The 23,668-nt window shown below is 39.1% G+C and overlaps 1 protein-coding gene across 1 annotated transcript; it reads right to left on the bottom strand.

The window, feature by feature from the left end:
- Positions 1-8,517: 8,517 nt before the first annotated feature.
- On the bottom strand, positions 8,518-21,416 carry TNNC1 (troponin C1, slow skeletal and cardiac type). The gene is made up of 6 exons (XM_063291904.1): positions 21,294-21,416; positions 15,341-15,371; positions 13,242-13,388; positions 13,004-13,118; positions 10,046-10,182; positions 8,518-9,003 (listed from the first exon to the last, which is right to left on the bottom strand). The coding sequence occupies exons 1-6, from the start codon at positions 21,315-21,317 to the stop codon at positions 8,972-8,974; spliced, it is 486 nt and encodes a 161-aa protein (XP_063147974.1). The 5' UTR covers positions 21,318-21,416; the 3' UTR covers positions 8,518-8,971.
- Between the last annotated feature and the right edge of the window lie 2,252 nt (positions 21,417-23,668).

Below are 23,668 nucleotides of genomic sequence, written 5' to 3'. Positions count from 1 at the left end.
TGTTAGAAGGAGGTTTCCCCAGCTGATTATTCTAGTTTGTTGGTTCTGCATTAGCTGATATTTGATAGCTAGAGCTACACAATTTCCAGGGTGAAAACTGCAGAAAAACCTGATTCACATATAATTATGAAGCAGCAATGGATGGGCTTGCATATCCTGGTAAGCTGCCTTATCACGTAGTGATAAATGTGAATTAGGTTGTTATAATGACCTTTTTTTTTAAGGTGGTTCAAAGCTTGTGTGGCAAAAGCTGTTTCAGTCATTTCTCCACATAATCTTTCAGTTTAAGTCAGCAGTATGGGCTATCTATGTAATTTTGTGTCTGAAAGTTATAATTAGGTGTGATTTGCTTGAAGACCGACAGGCTTAGGTTGGGTGTGGACAAGATGTGTTGGGACTCCCAAAATTCTCAGCTAACATGAGCAGCATGTCACCTGGAGGGTACCAGGTTGGGGAAAGCTGGCTTAGATGCTAACCTCCATGAACAGAACAGACTTTTCCTTTCCCCTTGCCATCTGAGCCCTGTGCACTCCTAGAAATCCATCTGGGCTCAGAAGCTAAGCGGAGGCAGGACTGTTCATAGTTTGATAGGAATACCAAAGCTGTAGGCTAGACGAGGAAGCTAAAAAGTAACCCAGAATTCAGCAACAGCAAACCATTTCTGTATTATTTGCCAGGGAAATTGCATGCATGTCCATACAGTCACCATGAGTCTGCCTCGATTCAAAGAAGTTTTTACCTTAATTATCAAATACAGTGTTTCTCAACCTTAGCAACTTTAAGATGCGTGGACTTCAATTGAGTTGAACAACTTAAAGTTGCTAAGGTTGAGAAACACAGATCTAATAGTTGGAGGATCCTTGGGAGTGCCCTGAGAATACATTGGGTGGGTAGTCCTGATGGAGGCATACATTCGCAGAAGTTATTTCCTTGGTGAGACAGGAATAGTATATAATTGTGTTTTTAACCGCACCCTTAATCATACCACTCCTTGACATAATTGCATTGTAATCATTGCCACTAGAATTATCAGATACCATGTTGGCTGAGGTCAGTACAGTTGCCTATCCTGTATCCTTTACTGGAGTAGCACCAATTAAGATACTGCATTTTTAAGGGCTCCCCAGCTGGTAGTGGAATAAATAGATGCAAATGCTACAGCCTGATTATTCTGAATCAAGCTTGTTGATGTTGGATGCAGATGTGAAGCCCTGATTTAGTATTTATGTATGTGCTTCTCACCTCCTTCCTCTATCATCAAAGGGAGAAAAAAAGCAGAGGGAGAAAAGTAGCTGTTTGCTCCTGGTTCCTTCATAGAACACAGAGGCATTGTGTTTTACAAGGCTGGGGAAAACCTGTCACTGATCAAGAGTTCCATGAGTTACCATGAATCGTACATAAACTGATCCTTCTGGAAGAAGTGATCCACCATGTTTTCTTTCTTTCTTCTTTGAGTTCTTCATTCAGAGATTTCTTAGGCCCCACAAATTGTGTGATACAGAAATACCTGGCTGGTCAAGATTCCAATTAAGATGTTGAGTTAGATATACACGCACGAGTTCAATCCTCCTTTCCCCCTTCAGTCAGTGGATCGTTTTCAGTTAAACCAGAACAAAATCTTTGCATGAGGAGATAAATTCCTAAACTCTGAGCAGCAACACCCAATAGCTTTTGTCTGCTACTTTCCATTTGCAGTTGGGAAATTCTAGCTTTGTTGGAAGCCTTTATCAACCCTGACCTTCTGCTCTCTCCTACTATACAAGAGTTTCCCAAATATGGTCTCAACAGCGTCCAGCCCAAAATAGCCACATGTGACACAATGCAAGCTGGAATAATTGGAATCATGCAATCTAAGGCCAGAACTTCATTGTGAGAAGAGTCAGGGGTTTGTTTGCTTTGGCAGTGCAAAGGCATCAGGTTTGCCGCTGCATTTGGAGATGGCCTTGGCATGGGAATAAGATCTTAATCCCTCAGAGTCAAAGGTGTCCTGTTTACACTGGGACTCATATGCAACAAGGATAAAGGCCAACACAAGTTTTTTGCTGCATCAGTATTGAAATTCCTGTTTCTTGCCATGAGTGACATTCCAAATTACACATCGTCATTCCACATTCTCCCAGATAGATATGATGCAATTAGATCTTGTAATTGCAGTTGTTTACCATTTTAGTAAATGTATACTGCGTAAGTATGTCCAGTCACCTCGCTAGTCGCTTGTTTTATTGCTAAGACCCAATTCCACATCTACTTAAAGGTCTCAGATCTCCCCATGTACAGCCCACTATGATCTGGGTCATTGGAGACAGGTAGCCAGTTAATGTCAGAGAAAGCAAACAATAACAATGGACAGATTTGTCATTGCAGCAACTGATGTTTAGCAGGAAGAGGTTCCAACTAGTGTGCATTACAGCCTGTTTACGCCTGGTTTGGTTTTTCTGAAAATTCTTCTGGGCCACAAAGTCTTTGGCTTATAGTATTTACTGGCAGTACCCAGCCAATCTTGGTTTAGGTCACAAAGCTAAATAGAGTTGGACCTGCTTAGTACTTTGAAGAAAGACTTTAAAAAAGAGTATCGACTACACTGGGAAGGCTACAAACATCCCAGGAGAAAGGAAAATGGATGTTGTGGAGCTGTTCTTCCTGCTCCAGAATCTAAGATCTTTTAGATGTCATTTCAGTGTCCAGGGAAGGAAAAAAAAAACACGGTCCTGACTCATAATCATTTAATTATAGGTCAAAATACAGTTTAATTGTATCCACACATAAAGCGCTCTTTGTGCAATTTCAAATTTGGGCCTCTCTGCCGGGGAGAGAGAGAGAAAATCCTTTCCTAACCTGATGCCTTCCCAAGATACTGAACTTTTATTTGGCCAGTGCGCAAACTGTCTGGCAGAATATAGGAGCTGATGAGGATGGCAAGTGGAGGGTGTCAGACCAGGAAAAGCTGCCTTAGCTAGATAACATTGTAATTTCTAGAGGTTCACACTGGGACTTTCACCTCTCTCAGAGGTAGAAAGATATTTAATGAAAGACTGTCTAGTAGAGAAGCTGACCTAATCTGCTCAGTGACAACCTTGTACCTCTGTTACTTCGCATAATGGCTGGGTTTGCATGATAAACCAGCTCAGCTACAAGTTCAATTAGTCAAATATTCTGGGTGCACATGACATCCTGAACCATAAATCAGTCACATTGGTTATGTTTGCAGAACATGCTGTGCTAAAATGTAGTCGGTTTGACCAGGAAGTTGAAAAACCATTCTGGAAGAAAACAAGAGCAAACTATTGACACCGCCAAGGAAACTGCATGAATATAGGCACTGGGAGTGGAGATTGAGGTGGCGGTCAATATGTCATGCAAACCCAACCCAGATTATTTTTTTACAGACTGAATGAAATTGACTTACAGTATGGCCCAGTGTCAGTCTAAATTTTGATGACAGTGACAATGAGGTCTACTTTGTAATGGACAGAAAACAGAAAAAGAGGGAATAAACCTAACAGAGGTCCACTGCTTCTGCAGCAGCTTATTGTGTAACACTAAATCCAGCCCAGGTGCTCAGCCAAGAATACAAGAATTAACCGCTTATGTATTATTCTGTTTTCAGAGACAGATAGCTGATGAGTTCAGATCTTTCTATCCAATGAAAGATCTCTGTTTCACAGCTTGGAAAACGCAGGGTTTACTATCTGAAAACTTACCAAATGAATCAATGTCAACATTAGATTTCCAGAACATTTTTCCATTAAGTGAAGGGTGAATTAGCTTTTTAATTCACTTTTGGGTGGCATCTTTATTAGGATCAACCCCAATTGTAGAATAGAATGTACAAAAATTCTAGTATTCATCAGGCAGAAGCTGCAGAGCAGGAGATGGGGAAAAACCACCAGATAATCTAGCAACGAGTTCTGCTGTTAAAAATCAGTCTCAGGAACAATAATGTAGATTGAATGTATTTGTCATAAATTAGTGTTAAGCTGACCCAGGGAGATGGATTTAGCCCATCCTGGTACACACACGACTATATATTACAACTTTACCCCTTCATGCCACACATGTGTACAGAGAGAGAGAGAGAGAGAGATTTCATATATTTTTGGAAACAAGCCTATGCTTAAGATACTGGTTTGCCACCACAATGTATATCTTAGCAGTAATAATGTTACGAGATTTAATCATTTGATGTCAGCCTCACAACTTTATAAGAAATGAACAAAGGCAACTGACAATTGGGAAATTATGCAGCTGCACTTAGAGCCATATTGGGTCCCAGTGTGTTTTTTTCTGGGAAGACCTTGGATCGATTTTTTTTATTTTTTGCAGCAGCAGCAGCAGCAATTCTAATGGTGTGCATATTCCTTGCCTTCTCCCTCAACAAAAGCTTTGACAATGTTCTATAATTTTAAGTGCGAGTCAAGAGGAGGGACTTCAAAGAAACATACAGGATAATGTTTGGTGACAGGTGCTTGGACAATGGCTTCACCAAGAATTCCCAGCTTCCCCTCTAATAATGTGCCTATAAATAGCTATTCATCGTTATAGGGTAGAGTACAGGCTTCACTCAAATGGTTAATTAAGGCCAGACAGTTATTACAAGACCCCGCCAAGCACATGGCATCTCTTGATTTTTGCCTTCCTTCCTTTCTCTTAAGATAGATACCTAGAAAAATCATGAAGTGTTGCCTATAATGCTCCAATGCCACCCTGACCCAAGTAGTCCACAGCACAATTGCAACTGTTCACATATACAAAGTACTGTGTGTTTTAAGGCTTCTGGTTTTAAACTATAGTCTCATAAATGATTGGCAAGTGAGCTGGGATTCATCAAGACTTTGAACAGGCATGTGTTAGATTGCACTGTTATTATACTTTTAAGAAAGTTAAGTGATCTACCTATTTAAACTTGCAAGCAAATGACTTTTTTAAAACTAGACAATGCACACATTTTCATAGATTATAGCATGGAATGCAGGCATATATACATAAAGATATTTCATCTCTATGGGTTTCAGTTTTCACCTACCCAACAATGGTCATGGGCTAGGGCCACAGGAGGATCGAACATTGAGTAGAAATATGTGGGAGATGGGCAAGATCACCACCCAACCTACAATCAGTGGCACCAGCCCTGATTGTGTTTTCTTTGATGCTACTGATGGGGCTAGGACTGTGGCTGAGAAATAGTGGTTTGTGTGAAGCCCTCTGGTAAAATGATGCTTTGAAATACAATCTTCTGGGAACAGGGCTTAATCTCTCCTGTACTATGAAAGGATCATCATTTCATGAGACCAAATGAAGGGACACTGTGAGCTGGTACAATTTTATCTAAGTGAGATAGGGAAGGAAATGGCTTGTGGAGAAACAATGGATGAAACCAACTAGCCCAGATGGGTGTCAGTTTCTGGGCAGAATTATTCATTTTATTTATTTACTAACTAATAACTAACTAGGCTCAGAAGGATAACTTGCTCTGGGATTGGGGTTTTCCACCCAGCAGTGAAACTCACTCCTCTTTTCCTTCCCATGCCATAACAAGACAACTTTGTAGGTTTAAACCAGCCTCAGACCCAACAAATTTATCCTGGAGATAGTTGGTCTTGCAACACTATATAGATTTATTATTCAATCTCATTTTGTGGCCCTAGCTTAGAATTATTTTGTAATGATGAAAAGCAGGCCATACAGTTTATAAGTAAACAAGAATGTTGGAATTGTAGAGTTCAGCCTCCACCCGTACTTATCTTTATGATTGCTTATTTAATGCAAACCTGGCTACTCATGTTCCAAAACAGCTGATGCTTTGATACAACATTTCCTGGAGATATGTGAACATGGGATTCAGATGTCAATTTCCAGACATGACATGTCCCTTAGTATCTAATGATATGCCTTTAAAGTACTGGGTTTCTACATATATCTGAAAGGAAGGCTAGGTTATTTCCCAAATAATTTACTAAAATATGGAAACAATTTAGATTCATTGAGAATATGGTAACAGAGATAGATGAGGGTTTTTTTTTAACTTTTGTTTTCAGGGGTAATTTTCTTACATTCAGGATCATCTTCCCAGCAGGCAAATGTGGTACTTTTTCATGTGCGTTAAACCTACACGTTTTCACAAATCCTGTGAATTCCCCAATGATAAAATGGAAATGTGAACACTCAGATGTTTAGGAAAAATATTCCTTAATAGAAAAATCAAGAAGTTACATTAGTCTGGCTGAATGCCTCAATTTTTTTTCACTATAATTGGGGGCAGTCAATGACCAAATTAATTTTTGTTCACACATGCAGTGTTAGTTATTGAATATGTATATACAGTGCACATAAACATTGCTTAACCATGATTTATTGAATAACCTCCAATTAGTTGAGTTTGCACAGCATGCTGAGTTATAAACCAGAATGGCTGGATTCACCCACAATGGTTAATATATTCTGTGAACTGGGCTACAGATGGCATAACAATGGATGAAGCAAAACTTCCATTAACAATGATAAACACTTGGGTGGATACCAAGAATCAGCACTCAGTCCCTTAAACCTAACTTTAATCTAAACTTAAATTTCTTTTCAGTGGCCTGATGCAAGCAGTAAGACTATGTATTATATTGGGTCCAAATAATGTTGTTTGGGAATAAAAACAAGATTAATTGATCATTCCCTTTTATTTGTAAGATCTGTTGAAAGAGGAAAATATCTCTCATAATTCTATTATACCTCCCAAAAGGGACTGCTTGCCTCAATGACACCACAAAAAATTCTCCCTTTCATGAATACCCCATTTTTTATTTTTTAGTACAGGGTTATGTAGCCCTTTGAAGGCCTTCAGTTAAATTAGAAAGACACACTTGCTCTTACTACAGAAGTGGGTTCCTTGTTACTCATCCCTCCTCACAGTCTAACAGTAACAGAGACTCTAATTTGTCACCATCTGTGTCATTTAAGATCTCCTTCCTGGTACTGGTGAATAAATGTGCTTCTTGGTGAAGGCTTAGTACTTGTAAAATGAGGCTATGCAGACAACTGAAGGACTTGGAAACAGGAGCTGGCAAGGCAGGAAACAAGCAGCCCAGGACCAGGTAAGTCTATTATATAAAGACAGCGCAGATGCCATCAGCAGCTCAGCCTGAGGAATGGGCTGCAAGCAATCTCTTATGATGAAAGGATGGAAGAAAGCAGCTCAAGAATTAAACCTTGTGATGAGCTGGTGCACACACACACACACACACACACAGAGCTAGATGATTAGACTGTGTGGAAGCTGATCTTTATCATCAGTAGGGGTAGTTAGCGTCCTCAGTAAAAGCAACATCTTCTAAAGCTACGCAGAGAGTAGATGAAGAGGGCTGAAACCTTTAAGTCCTGGGAAACAAGATAATATTGCCAACAGCTCCTCTTACAAGGTTCTATTATTATAGCCAATCTCAATAAAAATAGTTCTAGTCTTCCTGTGGTTGATTCCCTGCTCTGGTCTGCCTAGTAGGGTGCCACGACATGCCCCTTCCTAGACCAGAAGGCACTACAAATGGCCACTCATGCTTTGGTCACCTCCTGAGCGGACTATAGTACCGCAGTGTGCTTTACAAGGGGCTGCCCTTGAAGTATATCCGGAAGCTGCAATTGGTCCAGAATGCAACAGCACAGGCAATTATGGGTGTATCTTGATGCCTGTGTTACACCTTTGCTTTGTGAGCTGCAGTGGCTTCCAATATGCCTATGGGTGCAATTCAAGGTGCTAGTGATCACCAATAAAGCCTTTTGTATCATGGGGCCAGGTTATTTGAGGGACTGCCTCTCTCTGCAATGGTCCCTCCTCTCCCATCAGATACAGCAGAAAAGTTGTGTTCCAGGTGCCATCATTTAGAGAGTATCTTGCAGGACCCAGGAAGCGTGCCTTTTCTGTCACAGCACTTGCCCTTTGGAACCCAAGGTTAAATTGACCCTGACCCTTCTGACCTTTCAGAAAGCCATTAAGACCTGGGGCATGAGGTCAGGAGGTAGGTGAGCCCATGATGTATTCAATTGCTTTTTGTTTTGGTTATGATTATTTTTGTTTCATCACTGTTTTGTTCTGTACTGATGTTTAACTCTGTTAGCCACCCGGAGTCGTGCTTGCAAGATGGGTGAATACTGTATATAAATTGATATGAACAAACACACACTGATTTCCTAGAAATAGGTTCCTATCAGACTGGGTTCAGAGGTTATTGGACATTTTGAGAATCAGTGCAGCCTGACTGTATCTGCTACTTCAACCTTTTCCAACTTGATGCTCTTCAGATGAGATGACAGTAAGGATGTTACCTGGGAATTATGGAGCTAATGTCCAACACATTTCAAGGCACCAGGCTATGGGAAAGTTACAGAAATTATCAGACTTTAAATGGAGACTTTGGAGTGCCTGGTATATTCAATATAATTATCTCTAATATAAACCTAATACAGATGCTCTTTTTTTTCTCATAACCATGCAAGGCAGCATTCCACACTAAGTAACGTCTGCAAAACAAACACTCTGATTTGCAATTATTTTTATTAGCATTTTGGAAGAAACTTTTTTTTTTACATACTGTGTTTTTACATATTTTAACTTGGCTGGCAAAGAGGTACAGAAAGGAAAAAGCATATCTTAATGTTAAATCAAAATGTTTGATAATTACTTAAACGTCTCAATAGTTATTAAAATGTTATTGTTCACTGTAACCAGAGAACCAAGTCATCAATTAAGGAACATGCTTGTTTGTTGAAGCCATAGAATATGGCATTGTTATATGGCATAATAATCTGGCTCAATCAATGTCCAATGACCGTTTGAGGCACTTAAGAAGAGATGGGTCATGTTTTCCTGATTTTCACCATGTTCAGTACATAACTTCATGAAAGTAATAAGAGAAGCAGAACTGATGAAACGACAAAAGATAAAACTGAAGATGTTCAAATAAGGATACTGCCTTCAAGAATTCTCATTTTACTCAACACCTTTCATAAACTCCAGGAATTCTGCAAAAGGAAAGAAATCAAAGCTGTTTGTATAATAAGATTACATTCAGAGAATGAGGGAATGTTCCTGGCCTTTGCCACATCATTCCTTTCAGCCCTTTCTTTCTTTTTGCTATCTCATGCATTTCTTCCAAGACTGCACTGTGAGAAATGTAGTACTTCATTCTCCAATTCTTCTCCATAATACTTGGGCTCAAAGATATTTCTTGATCCAAGCCACCCAGTGAACTTCCGCAGCTGAATGTGGACCTGGATCTCCTTCAAAAATGATGGGTGGGTTTGTTCATGACAAGGCTCATCCCATTCATACAACATGGATGATGCTTTTGTTTAGACTTACATAATATTTTTTTTTCTAGGCAAAAATTGTGCTATTATTTCTCAAGCCACATTTTCAAAGAAAAGATATTTAAACTGCAAGAGAAAGTTAAGGAGATGTATGCCCACTGATTCCAATGGTCTGGCAAAGGATAATCTCCTGTTTGGTTTTGTCATGATGAATACGGGACTATTTTATCTATGTATTTATTCATTTATCATATTTATATGCCACCCATCTCACAAAATATGACTCTGGGTGGTGGGCAATAAACCCATAAAAACAGTAATTACAAAAAGCACTCTACAATTTAAAACATTAATATTATTATTATAAAAGACTGAAGGGCCAGAGCATTAGATGTTACGTGCAATGTAGCCACCTCATTAAATTCCCATTTCTGTGAGACCCCCAAGCCTGTTGACATAACCAAAATAAGTTGGGTTCTTTCTGGAAAAATCATCAAAACACAAATACCATGTATTGAAAAACTTACCAATAAATTAAACATAGAATATTGGGAAGTGACAAACAGGAGAAGGCACTGAACATAAACGTGTTTTTATTTGGGGCAGGTTGCAGCGCTCCTGAGAACTTTCCTGTTCATTTAACCAGAAGATTAAGATGTGGCTCCAAATTTTATAGTGATTCCTGCCCTCAGTTTGTTTTTATAGATACTGCATTTCTGGCTGTGATTTTATGCAGAGTATAAACGTAACTCACCATCATAGTCAATCTTGCCATCGTTATTTTTATCGCCATCCTTCATTAGCTCCTCAATGTCATCTTCAGTGATGATTTCTCCTGTAGCCTGTAACATGAGTTTTAGTTCATCCAGATCTATGTATCCATCTGAGTTTCTGTGAAAGGAAGGATAAGCTAAAAAAAAGCGTTTTTACGAATATTACTTTTCACAAACAATTTTTTAGAAAGTGAGGTATCTGCAGTTCTTTCACAGTCTTGCATACTTAACAAAGCCCTACTCACCATTTGTCTTTTCATTTCAAAAGATATGATCCAGGGATTGTGTCAGTTCTGAGCTTTACAAGGAAAGGAATGGCAAACCCCCCAAGTGACCAATTTACTAGCGCTATTAAAAACATGTATTTCATAGACACCTCAATACATTCCTAAAAGAAACTTTCCCAGCCTGATGCTCTCCTGATATCATGGAACTGCAACTTGCAGAATTTCCATCCCAGACACCATGGCTAAATGGAGTTCCAGTTCCAGCACATCTAATACTTGTGTGATTCCTTCCCACTCAAACACTGCAATGTCACTGTAAAGGTCTTAATTTCTTTTTGTTTGATAAGCTAGGTAATTATATTTTAGGGAATACAAGCCTCTTGGTAATGGCATCTGTGTTGTCAAAGGCTCTTCCCAGAGATATTGAGATGGAAAACAAAACAAAGTTGTCATCATAAACATTTACACCGAGGAGGCCAGGGTGAAAGAATAATCTTTGACAGAGATCTTATAGTAGGTGCCTCACAAATTTCAGGGGAGTGTAGTGGTATGTGAGAACGACCTTGGGAGACAGGGGAAGAGCCGCAGCCAGGGCAATGGTTGGATAAGAGGCAGCTTAGCCCACAGAAGGAATGTGGGCATGGGAAACATCTCAGAAGGGACCCTCCTTAGTATCTTGGGCTGTAAAGGCAATGGGGGAGAAATGTATGTACTTTCAGATTTGCAAGATTCTGTTAATGTAACCTTACAATGAAGTAGAATTAGTTCATCTGGGCGTGCTTCCTGTCTGGACTACCTTGCAAGGCTGACAGGGAGAGAGTTCTAGAATGCAGTTGTTACCACAGAGAAGGCCTACCCAAGAGGAAGTTTAAAAAAAAATACCGCATATGCAGCAGGAACTCCTAGCAATCAACCAGTTCTACAAAAGTAAAAGCAACCTGTTAGATAACCTGACCCAAATTGTTCAGGACCTTAGATGTTAAAAATGAACCTTACAACAGGGTTGACTGATACTTGGCAGCCTCTGCAGCTACTTCAGCAGAAGTGGAATATGTGCTTGACTCAGCAACCTGGCCACTGAATTCTGAACAAGTTGCAACTTCCAGATTGAGCACAAAGAGGACATTATAGTAACCTAATTATGAGGTTGCCAATACATAAATAGCTGTATACATAAAACAGTTAGTAGGAAAGAACATAGCTGGTATATCAACTGAATAGCCATTCCTGGCCACAGAGGTAACCTGAGTCTTCAAGAGCAGTGATGATTCTAGGAGAACCTCCTAATGTAGTCTTTTTAAGGGAGCATAGCCCCATCTAGAACAGGAAGATTCCCCATTTCTGTTTCCAGGAATTAACTGCCCACTAGATCTCCATCTTCATCTTCTCAAGATTCAGCCTGTTTTTTGGCCCTAAATACTCCATCACTGGCTTCAGAAGTGCTTCAGAACATGCCATTTCTCCTCTGAGTCAGATATGGAAAAGTTGAGCTGATTTGTATATTGATAATACTTCATTCCCCATCTGCTAATGGCCATGCCAAGGCAGTTCTTATAAATGTTAAATGGCTCCAGAGGCAAAATAGGGCTTTATGACACTCCACAGCATAGCTGCCAGAGGCAGAGTCACCCAATCTACTCTCTGCAAAGAGGAGTAGAATTAATGTAACTACAGGAGAATACCATGGTTGACAGTATTGAAAGCTGTTGGGAGATCAAGCAAAATCAACACAAACATACATCTTTGTCTTCCTCTCACAGGTGAACATTTAGCAGGCCAAAGGATGATTCTATCTCAAAAACCAGAGAGGTTTCTGTTCATTCATGTATGAAAAGAATCAAATTCTAATATGTTTTTCCTTTCCTATGGCTTGGTAGGAATTAGCCCCTTCCACATATAGTTCCTTCATCTATGCTTCATTGAAACAGATTTCAAGAAGGCAAAGAAAATTGCAGATTATGTTGCCCTCCAGTCAGATAGGTGTTCTTGTAACAGGCCTTTATCCCTTCCCTCCAGCCTGGCTGTTGTGTAAAAGAAAGGGGACCATGTGTCACAAAATACATCCAGGAGAGAATGGATGGCTTTACCCATGTCTGAAACAAATCCTGTCCATAGTATGTTTCAGTCCCTATTTCCATCATTGGCATGTAGCCTTCAATAATAAATTTTATTTTATTATTGTTAACATTAAAAATGTTATCCACTCTTATATAGTTATATATGAAAGAAGTCAGACAGTGAGAACAAAAAGCCTTATATTCCATAAGAATTCTTTTCTATGGTAAAGGACATGCTGATTTCATGATTACTAATACATGTCTGTGTTAGACAGCTTTATCTTCATATCAGAAATTAAATACAGTAGTCTTTATTTAACTGCCTCATTTAGCGACCATCTGCAGTTATGACAGCAATGAAAAAGTAACTTTATGACCAATCCTTGCATTTACAACCTACTGTTGCATTTACAACCATCTATAAAGGAAAGGAAAGCTGAAGTAAGATCATAAGCACAGTTGTGGTTTTATTTAGCAACCACTTTGCTTAACAACCAAGTTGCCAGTCCCAGTTGTGGTCGCTAAACAAGGACTGTATGTAATTCAGCCTTGACAGTGAAGTTTTCAATCTTACTTGTATTCTCAGTATGAAACTCATGCAGATTCAACCTGATTATTCTCTTGGACGTTGACAAATGCTAATAGAGGCACTTACTTATCAAACATTCTGAAGAGATCTGAAAGTTCCTCTTCTGATTTTCCTTTGCTGTCATCTTTCATACACCGGACCATCATAACTAGGAACTCATCAAAATCTACTGTACCACTGCCTGTCAAGGAAAAAAGAGCAACCAAGCTAACTCTCCTTCTGTTTGAACTATTTCCCATATTAGGTTAGATTTCGAAACATGACAAAACAAATCTAAACCTAAAGCCCAACAGAAATTGCTCACCATCTTCATCTACTTCATCTATCATCTCCTGTAGCTCCTCAGGGGTAGGATTCTGTCCCAACATGCGCATTACCTTCCCCAACTCCTTTGTGCTGATACATCCATCCTCTGCACCCAGGACAAATATGTCAAAAGCAGCTTTGAATTCTGGAGAAAGAAAAGCAAAACCAATGAATTTAAGAGTGGGATACCTCAAGACCAAATCTAGAGCAGGTTAGATGTTTCAGCTATTTCAAGGCCTTTCCTCACTGCTGAACTGAAGTGCCACCCATCCATCCACAATTTGGCCAAAAACTATACCAGCATGGAATCTGCTGCTCCAGTTGTTGATTTCTATTGTGCCTTGAATGCATCTGTTCTGACCCTTACTGAATTGTGGTACAATCACTATGCACCTGCAGGACATGCTAAGCAAAGCAGCTGTTTGATTTCTCCAGCCTTGCTTAACTTTCAAATGTCAGTAGCCAGTGGAAAAACATTCAGACGTCATGACAGAGATGCAGGAAAGAGTGAGGATGGTAAGTGTGAGCTTCAGTGCTCTTTCCTTTGATAAACAAAGATTAAAAACTGGGAAATGAATGGGATCATGAAAGAAGTGATCCCTCCCCCACACCTACAAACCCACACAGTTGCATTAACATACAGTAAAAAAAAACAGGCAAAGGCTGATTTCTTCCAATTCAGGGGTTGGGAACATTTTGCAGTTGGGCAGTCTTAGAAATCAGATAAATAAATGCAGCAAAGCAAGAAAGTGCATCACTGGTGCTTGTGTACAACTCCGAAACTAAGCAAATCTGTTTTCTACAATGGTGGCCCCACGCCAACATTTTACAAGCAGCAGAAGTTCCTACTGAAGAACAACCCACTGCTAGCCTTTCTGCACCCCCTAGCACAAAAATACCCTGCCAAAGCAGAAAAGCAGTCCCTTCCCCATGCTTCTAGAATGTGTTTTACAGGTCAAATTGAGCCTAGGTCTTTGGAGAGAAAAGCAGTGGAGGCAGAGGCAATGACTTGGGAACCGGAGAAAGGGGAATATGCCTGCATCCACCTGAAATGGTGAACGAGTGCTTGGCCTCACCACCGGTGGAATGAGTGGGGAAGCATGTCAGATTCTACATTCCTTGCAGCTATCGTTAGATGCTCTAGTTTAAGGGGCAAACCACTATATTATCCCTAGTACAGCTAAGGCAGACTTAAGGCTGTCTCACCCACAGGCTAGGGATGAGTTCAAGCACAGCAGAAAAAGGTGTTGCCGAGGCATGTTTGTGCCATGGTGGTTAGGTACCAATGGGGAAGGGCCCAACTCAGTAGTGTTCTACTCTTTGTTTCATATGATACCAGACTGATTGTCCCTCAGGCATAAATGGGATCAGCTAAACTGGAAGGACTAACAGAATTTACTAATCAACGACATCTATTAAACTTAGTAACAAAACATGCTGCATGGATATGTTGAACATTAGTTGATAATTCTTACTCTAATCTACCAATACAAACTTTCCCCTCTCAACAACACTTATAAGGTGACATTCATCAGAGGCACCACTATGCCTTCCTTCACTTTCACAAGCATCATTGGCTCAGGCATAAAGCAGTGCCTTTCTTGTAATGGCCCCAATGGAAACGATAAGGGCAATGGAGGAGGAAGCCCTACCTGCAGTTTAGTTCATGGTTTGAAATGATTTGGATGAATCAATGAAAAACAAATCAATTAAAACATAATCCCAAGAACTATTTAATATTTTAGGATTCTCTACCCTCTCGTGTTTACTGGGCCATTCATTTCCATGGAAAAAGGGAAAAGAGAACATTAAATTATGATGCAGTAAGAATAAATTACTAGGAGGCAGGGAAGAGTGAATGAATGTCATTTTTAGGTCTCTCTGTCTTAAAAACAATGACTGCCTTGTTTTCAGTCACTAAGGCTGACATTTTAGTATCACATAAAGCATTTTCTTCCTTTTTTCATAGTTTATTCATGGTATTGAATGAAACAGATTGCAGTGATTTGACCTATTTTAATGATTCTCAAGATTTTTGTTCAAGTTAAAGGTGGACCCTTTGTGAGGTAATTGGAATAATAAAGTTTACATACTTACCATTTTTTTGTTCATCTGTCAACTGCTCAACCTATTAAAATAAAGATTCCACTGATGAATGTTTATGTATTTAGCAGTTCTCACATTGATGAGCTGTGTAGGCATCTAATCTCTAGAATATAGCTCAAAGCAATGAAACAGATACACAAAGAAAATGCACACTTTGTAGCAATATATACTAGTATACAAATTACAATCACATATCAAACTCTACATAGGGATTTGGTGAACATCTTTTATGACATTACTTAATTTTTATCCCATCTTTATTTTTATAAATAACTCAAGGTGGCGAACATACCTAATACTCCTTCATCCTCCTATTTTCCCCAAAACAGCAACCCTGTGAGGTGAGTTGGGTTGAGAGAGGGGGACTGGCCCAAGGTAACCCAGCCGGCTTTCATGCCTAATCATTTAATTAACATTAAATGATGAGTTTACAATTTCTTATAAGTTGAATTCAATTTGTTGTTGTGGTAGTAGTTTTTGGTAGAATTTGGAATTCTGCAGCAATCTTCTGAATTGTGTTAAATTGTCACAGTGTCTTGATTCAGCTTATTTCTGGAACTAGGGAAACGAAATGGTGCTCATCAATTTGCAAATCCAATTCAATATACCCAAATCATTGACTTTTGATGAAGTGATTACGCAACCAAAGATTGCAGATAACTGTCTTCCAATTGGCCCAAATGCTTACTTTTAGAGTGAGATACAGCTAAAATTGAATTTCAAATTGTAGGTTCTAACAAATTATATCAGAAGTAGTTATGCTCATAGAAAAACTGAAGTGAATTTGGACTTTAAAAGGCTGCATTTTATTTTTTTGTAAAAGATATTAAAAAAACCTGAATGATCTGATACACTTATAGATTTCATCCAAAGCCATGCTTTCTGTTCCAAGGAAAATAAAATAGCATGTACTTTTTGTTCACTTCTACACATCCCTTAATCAAAACTAGTTCTATGTTAACTCCTTTACATTAATTATTTCTATTAATAATTTGTCTGGTCTTTAGGGCAAAATAAAAATTAGAGATGTCCACCCATTTACCTGTCCTTATAATATTAGAATATAATCCTAGCTGTTAATTGCCCTTTGTAAAACCTTGAGTTTCATTGCTGCAAGACACCAATTAGCTTCATCTCAGAAACACGTGGTTCTGTTCACTGAAATCTTAGATTCCGTAATTGCAACACTGGAATATATTCTGTGAGGTTATTGCAAGCAAATCCTGAACTGAGAGAAGTGTTTTCCACAAAACTGTCAGTGTGTGTCCAACAGAGATTGTGCTTTGCATGCAAAGCAAAGTTGCAGCTACCCTGACAAATTTTAGTTGAAACTGGCTGTGGCCTAATTTAGGTAACACCCCTGCTTAGCTTCCGCATCTGCTTCCAGGGGGAGCTCCTAACACTGCCCAACAAAAGGCGTGGCAAGGCTTTTCCCTCCCCTTTCTCTAAGTGAAATGTCTTTGGTGAGAAAAACAAAGTGGGAGGGAGAAAATTGTGGAATAGTGTTCAAGGGTTCCGAACAGTAGACGATGTCATACGGGCGCTCCATAAAACATTGTGAATGACGTCTCATCTGGAACAACTCAGAGACTGAACTATTCAACAAATGAATAGCTGCAATCAGTAGCAGCTGTTTACAATGAATAACACTCCGTTTGTTTTTACTTAGGTTTTTTAAACACATATACAAAATTAGAAAGAAGTGCAAATATACAGATACCTTCATTTTTCTAAAACCAACAAATCAGACTGCAAAACACAAAACCGTTATGCACATTTCTTCTCTCTGCAATCAACTTTAGCTTTCCAGTTTTATTATGGGACGGCATTCACCTGTCACAGACGTAACTTCTGAATCAACAAAGCAGTCAAGATGCTTCCAGTGCAGTGCTATGTGCCACTGAGTTTAGTGGAATTTACTCCAGGTAGGATGGCATATAGGACTGCAGCTCTAATTACCATGGAGGGAAAAGCTCTGATTGGCATACCAAGTGCCCACTTTGCCAACTTGTGCTTTTTGTCCACTCAGCTGCCCTGAGCCAGTAACATACAGATACATGGACAAACGTTTTAACAGATCAGTTGGTCTTCAAACTGTTGATGGAGAAGCCCAAGGGCAATAGTGCGGAAGGAGATACAACAGTTCAGAATCTACCCAGATCTGAACTCACAAGGTTACTTTTAACTAAATAATTAACAGTAACGATGTATTTCTATGAAGATAATGTTACATAAACTATATGAACAAATGCAAAATGGCTGCTTTCAACTACTAAATTCATAGGCATGACTGCCAGTCAAAATAGGCAGGGACTTCCTTCTATACACAGTATAGAAGATCCATCCAAGGAAGCAAAAGTTCACTCAAATTCAAGATATTATTCTATCTTCTTCGCAGGGAAAAAACTGTAGTTTTCAGGATCTTTTTGAACTGAGCGTTAGAGGACCTATTTTGTGATGCCCGCAGTGTTTCCTAGAAAGACATTTCTAAAAGGGGGTGCTGGGACTTTTATTTAGCTCCATTGGTCTTCTGGGGTCTCTCTAGATGTTATCCTGTTCCCACTATTTTTAACAGGGTTCTTCATGCTTTGAAGCGCTTTGGAAGAAGCACTTCAGAACTTGCCCAGTCATGAGAAAAGGTTCTGCTGCTGTTTCACCGAGTCAAATCAATAAAGTGTGTCTTTGGTGTGACTCTCATAGCAGCTGTTTCTTTTGCTAGGTCTCTACAGAAGCCTGAAAAAATAAAAATCACGTATGCTTTAATGAACAGCAGGCAGGTGCTCTGCTCATGCTGGCGCAAGATCTGAAGCACTTCTTCCAAATCCTTTTCAAAGTGTGCACGGACAGCCTTTGTTCTTAGCATTTACTTCAAATGACTGGTACTTGTCCCAAGTTTGGATTCAGACACCTGATTGTTTTGTTCTCTCTGTAAAACCCTGGACAAAACGAGAAATACCATATACCAGTACTCGATGTTAGAAACAGACTGTACAAGACAGAAGATCATATGATCAATAGAAGGCATTTCATATAGTATGTGAAAGAGATGACTTCCTCCAAACTTCAAACCGGATACAAACCCAGCTTTAGTTTTACAGGTCATAGCTATTACCAGATTCCTTTGTATGGTTTGGAAGCATCTGAAAGCCCTTCTAAATTATTAATTCTCCAGTTAAGCATGCTGCACTACAGAAGCTCATTTAGAAACTTTTCACCTGACTATAAAGATCTGTGCCTTGATCGCTTCTTCTTTTGATTACTGTAATGCATCTTACTCAAGGAGGTCTGGGAAGATCACTTAGAAATGTCCATTAGTTCATGACTTATAAAACTCAGATTTTACGGGAATGCAGAGCTTTCGATATCAGCTGTACTAGTTATCTACTCATTCCTGAATACAAGTCAGTATGCTAATTTTAACCTACAAAGACCTAGACATATGAAAAACAAGAGTAGTTGAAGGACCACTTTCCTCATAAAGGCTTGCAGATCCTTTCCACAGAGGTCTTTGTTTCAGATATTTATAGGGTGACATGGAGCATTCTGGGCATGAAACTGGTTCCTTCCTTTTATTTAGTTTCCGAATTTCCTCCTTTAAGGTTCTCATGAAGAACCAATTCTCTTAGATTTAGTTTTTCACTTATGGACCAATCCATTGCCACCTGCTTTTACCTGAATCACCTGACTGGCTTAAAGGGAAGACTTTACAAAATGGATGGAGGAGGAGGAGTGGCAGCACCAGCAGGCAGAGTATAGCCTGCACTGGTGAGATGACAAAAGATGCCTCTTCAAAATTTCATAGTGAAAACTGAACCCATTTATTTAAGCCACTGTGATGGAACTGGAGCAGCTGTGATTTTTTCTTTGTAATGGGCAAAAAACCCCTCTCCCCCTCAACAGCCCAGGATAGCTGAAGAGTCTGAAGACAGCAAATGCCTCTCTGTTGTGCAGCCCACATAGCTTGACTATTTTGGCAAGCTGGCTATTTTTATGCCGTAGTGACTTAGGTGCTAAGAAGACAGATAACACTTCTGATTGTTCCCAGAATGACTGACATTGGCATTTATCGTAGGAGGCGTTAATCTAGTCCCATGTCTCCGGCAAAGTCCTTTGTATGGTTTGGAGGCATCTGAAAGCTATTCTAAACTTAGCTCTGCACAAGAGATCTGAGTGGGAAAGTGATAAATCCACTGGATTCCACGGGTCCATATGAGCAGTTGTCTTTTCAAATGATCATTCAGTACACATTTAAAGCTATCACTAGATTTGCAATAAATGCAGGAAGAACATCTTGTTCTTTCATTTCTGGGTGACCCTTTCAAATATGACACACTTCATGTGGCATCATGACAAGAGACTCAGGCAAAAGACACTGGGTTCATATTTGCACACAGTTGTAAAACATACTGGGTGGGTTTCGACAAACCAAACCTCTCAACTTTGCTTAATCTTCATAATTGTGACAATCAAATGTCATAGAAATAAGTGGAATACCACTGGTACATAATGAGTAAATAATTCAAGGTGACTTCACTCTAGAGTCAAGCTAAGGGAACCATTTGCTTCTCAGGAGCCCAAAATTGGGAATTCAAGAAGTTAGCTTCTGAAAACACTGGTTAAAAAAAAAATCACTGGAAAATACTCTTCTTATTCTGTTGTATGAGAACACCAAGGATCTATATATTGTTACAAGAAAGAAATAACAGATAAAGGTAAAGTACTGTATTATACTAAACATTTAAAATTGCAATGAATATTACTAATACATTTCCTCAAATAATTTTTGAGCTTATTATGTTGTTCTTGAAAGATGGACACAACAGTGCAGTCACTTCAAGCTGAGTCCTGGTGATTTGTGAATTCGAGCTCTTTTTTCACTGTAGGGGAAGCAAAGCAGCCAGAATCAAGAAGATTCTGCCAAGCTATAAGATAGGCTCTTGAATATTTAAAAAATAAATGTTAAAAAGGAATCCTCTATATTTTAAACTGAAATGTGAACTACTGAAGTACTCTTTTGCTGTGGAGAATTATTTACAGCACACAGCAGCTGTTTAAAGCTGCTTAGGGGAGCTGAGCACTCACCAGGATACGCTCAAGGCAGGAATTGCTCTTCTCCCATCTGTCTTATTAGAGTTTCTTAAGAAGAATCTTAACCAAAGAAGTGCATCTATCCAGTTACTCCAGATATAACAAGAACTGTTCTTCTGCCACACTTAAAGTGGAATTAGTGAGGATATTTCTATTATCATCATTAGGTTCTCCAATTATTTCTTTGACTTACATTTTTACTTAAACTCCTAAGTGGTCTAAATCTCCTGAAGCAGTTTTAAGCAGCCAGGATTCAGGCGACCCATTTCTCATTAAAAATATTTATACTTACGTTTTACAAACTATGGTGACATATATGCATCTATACATGGAACTAATTTTTGAGTTTGTCAGAGAAAAATCTGGAAAAATGTATTTCAGTAGAAAAGACAAAATGACAGGATGCTATTGCATTTTCTGCAAAATACAGCAGGTGTAAAAATGAAAAGTAGATTTGCATTTATATTTAACAGTCCAATCCTATGAAGCAAACAATTATGCTAAAATCGGTCAAAGCCATGAGCTTTAAATTACTTTTTGTTCTGGCTAGAATTGGGCTGCAATATATTCTTGAACTTCCACAGAAAATCCAACCAGTTAGGACTTCATTAAAACCATCTTGCAATATCTAAGGAACTTAGGCTATACAACAATCCCCTGCACCAAATTAAAAGGGAACATTTTAAATTATTAGATTTAGCATCCATGAATATCATAACATGTAAAACAGTATTTATGGGACCAGATGGAATATCAGGGCTCACACCTTATTAAGACATTTCCCATACAATCATAAACATGCTTATTCAGAACCTGCCTGAGATTTAATACAATAGGGTGTGAAAATTTTACTTACTGCTGCCTTGTAAATATCATCCATGGTTAGTTATTGTGAGTTAGGAACAAGGTGGAGACGAAAAATGGTACAGAGACAAATATCAACCTCTGCCAGCTTTCTGTCCTTTGAAGCTCTCCTTTTATAGTAGGCTGTCAGCCCTAAATGTGTCAGTCAAGAACTACACAGTCCAGCGTACAGTCATCTGTGAAAGGTCTTGCTATTCATTCCAAGTCTGACTTTTCACCCTGTCTTCAGGGGAGGTATGCAAAGTTTGTTACAGCTGACATTTCTAAATAGTGATCCCAATTCCATTGATGTTTTTTTTGTCAGGAATCAGGTGGCTCCTATACTAAATATTGGGTCCTCACTTGCTGTGGATTTTAGGCATTCTGATTCCATGTGGTTGATAGGGATTGTGGCAAAAATCAAAGTACCTGTGAAATGCCCCCAAGAGTGACTCACTAAAATAACTATCCTATTAAAAGGACCCTTTCCAAAATGTTGTACGTCTGTTACAGAACAAAGGATAGGCTCCACGGGCATACATCCTGGGCAAAGAGAACAAATATCAAGTATGTTCTTTCCACAGACAAGTTTATGGCACCAATGAAACCACCTCAGATTGCTCTGATGGGATTGCTTTTTTAAAATGCACTCCATCAGCATCTCCGATTCCTCAAACAGAATATTAAGAGCCTGGTGGCACTTTCACACAAGACTTCCCCAGCTGCATTATTTGTACTGACTCTTTTATTTTGTTTGCTGCAAACATCTGTGCAAGCTGGGCAAATTCCTGCCTTTAGCAAAAGGACTTACTCAGCCATTCATTTAGATTGTTCAGGGAGAGGCACTGGTATGAAGAGAATTTCCATGCTATAAAAAAGATCTCTCTGTCCACTGATTCAGAGCTCCCTCCTCTGTCCAAGTATATTGCACACATCTTGATAAAGCTGACAAAAAATTGATAAACCCACCTAGATGAGTGAATATACATTATTAATAATCAAGGTTATTTAACATGAAGCTGTTTCCTCTTATTTCATTATCTTCTTTTTCAGCTTATAGTTTCTAGAATTGCTTGCACAAGATGTAAGGATATCATTAAGACATCTTGTTTTTCTAGTTATATGAGAGGTTTTTGTTCTTTGTTCATTTTAATTTGGATACATTACATCTTTCTTCACCCTTACAAAAATCCAGTTTATTTTAATTCCATTATGTAAATGTAAGTCTTCACGCATGTGGTCATACTGTCTAAGAATTCTACGAGTTTCAGGCCCAACAGATCTGAAGGGCACCCAAGTGGGGGAATGCTCTATGCTCTCAGTAGCTTTCTTTAGTACATTTTTACTCTTCCTTGCCTTTCTACTCCCATCCCATTTCAAAAAGCATTCAGCTGTTTTAGATTCCAACTGCCCAATCTTCCCCTCTGACAAAAAGGCTCCAAGCCAGACATTGCATTACAATGTGGTTTCACTAGCAGAAAGATTGATCTGGCATACTTACCTCTGTTCCAGTGTGTTTTGAAACACATGTTCAGCTTAGAGAAAAGGTGTGGAAGATACAAGAGAAGCACCATTAGGTCCAATCTTGTCCTATATAACATCAGAAACATTTTTCTTGTGATGTTGGAGCTTTACCCACCAGATATCTACCAACGAGCAGTGCTTGTACAGCACAGTGCATTTTATGCCTCAAGTGATTCTATGTACTAACAGGAATAGATGGCATAGCAACCTGTGATTCCAAATTGCAGGTATAGCTAGTTGATGTTGACTGACCCTGTGGAGGAATCTTGACCTGTTTGTGTTGTTAGCAACATCACTGTCCATTAGGGAAGGTACTTCATGAATCTCTTCCTAAGTTCAGTCCTCGCAACCCTCCTGATCACAGGAGCACCAAGTCCAAATGTTGCTAATGGGGAAAGTGGGGATGCTACATATCATTTGCCAAATTCTTGGAAAAAGCAAAAAAAAAAAAAAAAGCATTCAGTGAAGGAGTAGCAGTGGGACCACAGTATGGAATAACAATAATGGCTACAATAGGTGGAAATCATATTACAGATAATAATGGAGAGCCAGGGTTCTCTGCCTCCCCCCCCCCCCGTTGTTGCTTTCCTTTATTTTTATAACTGTGAAAAATCTATTTTAGGAGTGATGCTGACATTCTTGTCCATTCCCCTCCATAAAATGGAAAGAAATCAATTGTGGTTGAAGAGAACTGTGTGAACTTCAAAAAAGGGGCTTGGGGACCAGAGCGAGCCCTGGAGCCTCAGATTATGCAGCTCTGAAACACTGTAATGTTTGTTCTTCAATCAAAGTGGCAGCAATGCTTAATGCCAAGAGAGGAGAAGAAAAAATAGAGATAAAAGACAGAGGAGGGTGGCAGGCAGG

This window comes from Candoia aspera, chromosome 2 (assembly GCF_035149785.1).
Source record: "Candoia aspera isolate rCanAsp1 chromosome 2, rCanAsp1.hap2, whole genome shotgun sequence".
Taxonomy (NCBI): Eukaryota; Metazoa; Chordata; class Lepidosauria; order Squamata; family Boidae; genus Candoia; species Candoia aspera.
This window is presented reverse-complemented; position numbering and strand designations above follow the sequence as displayed.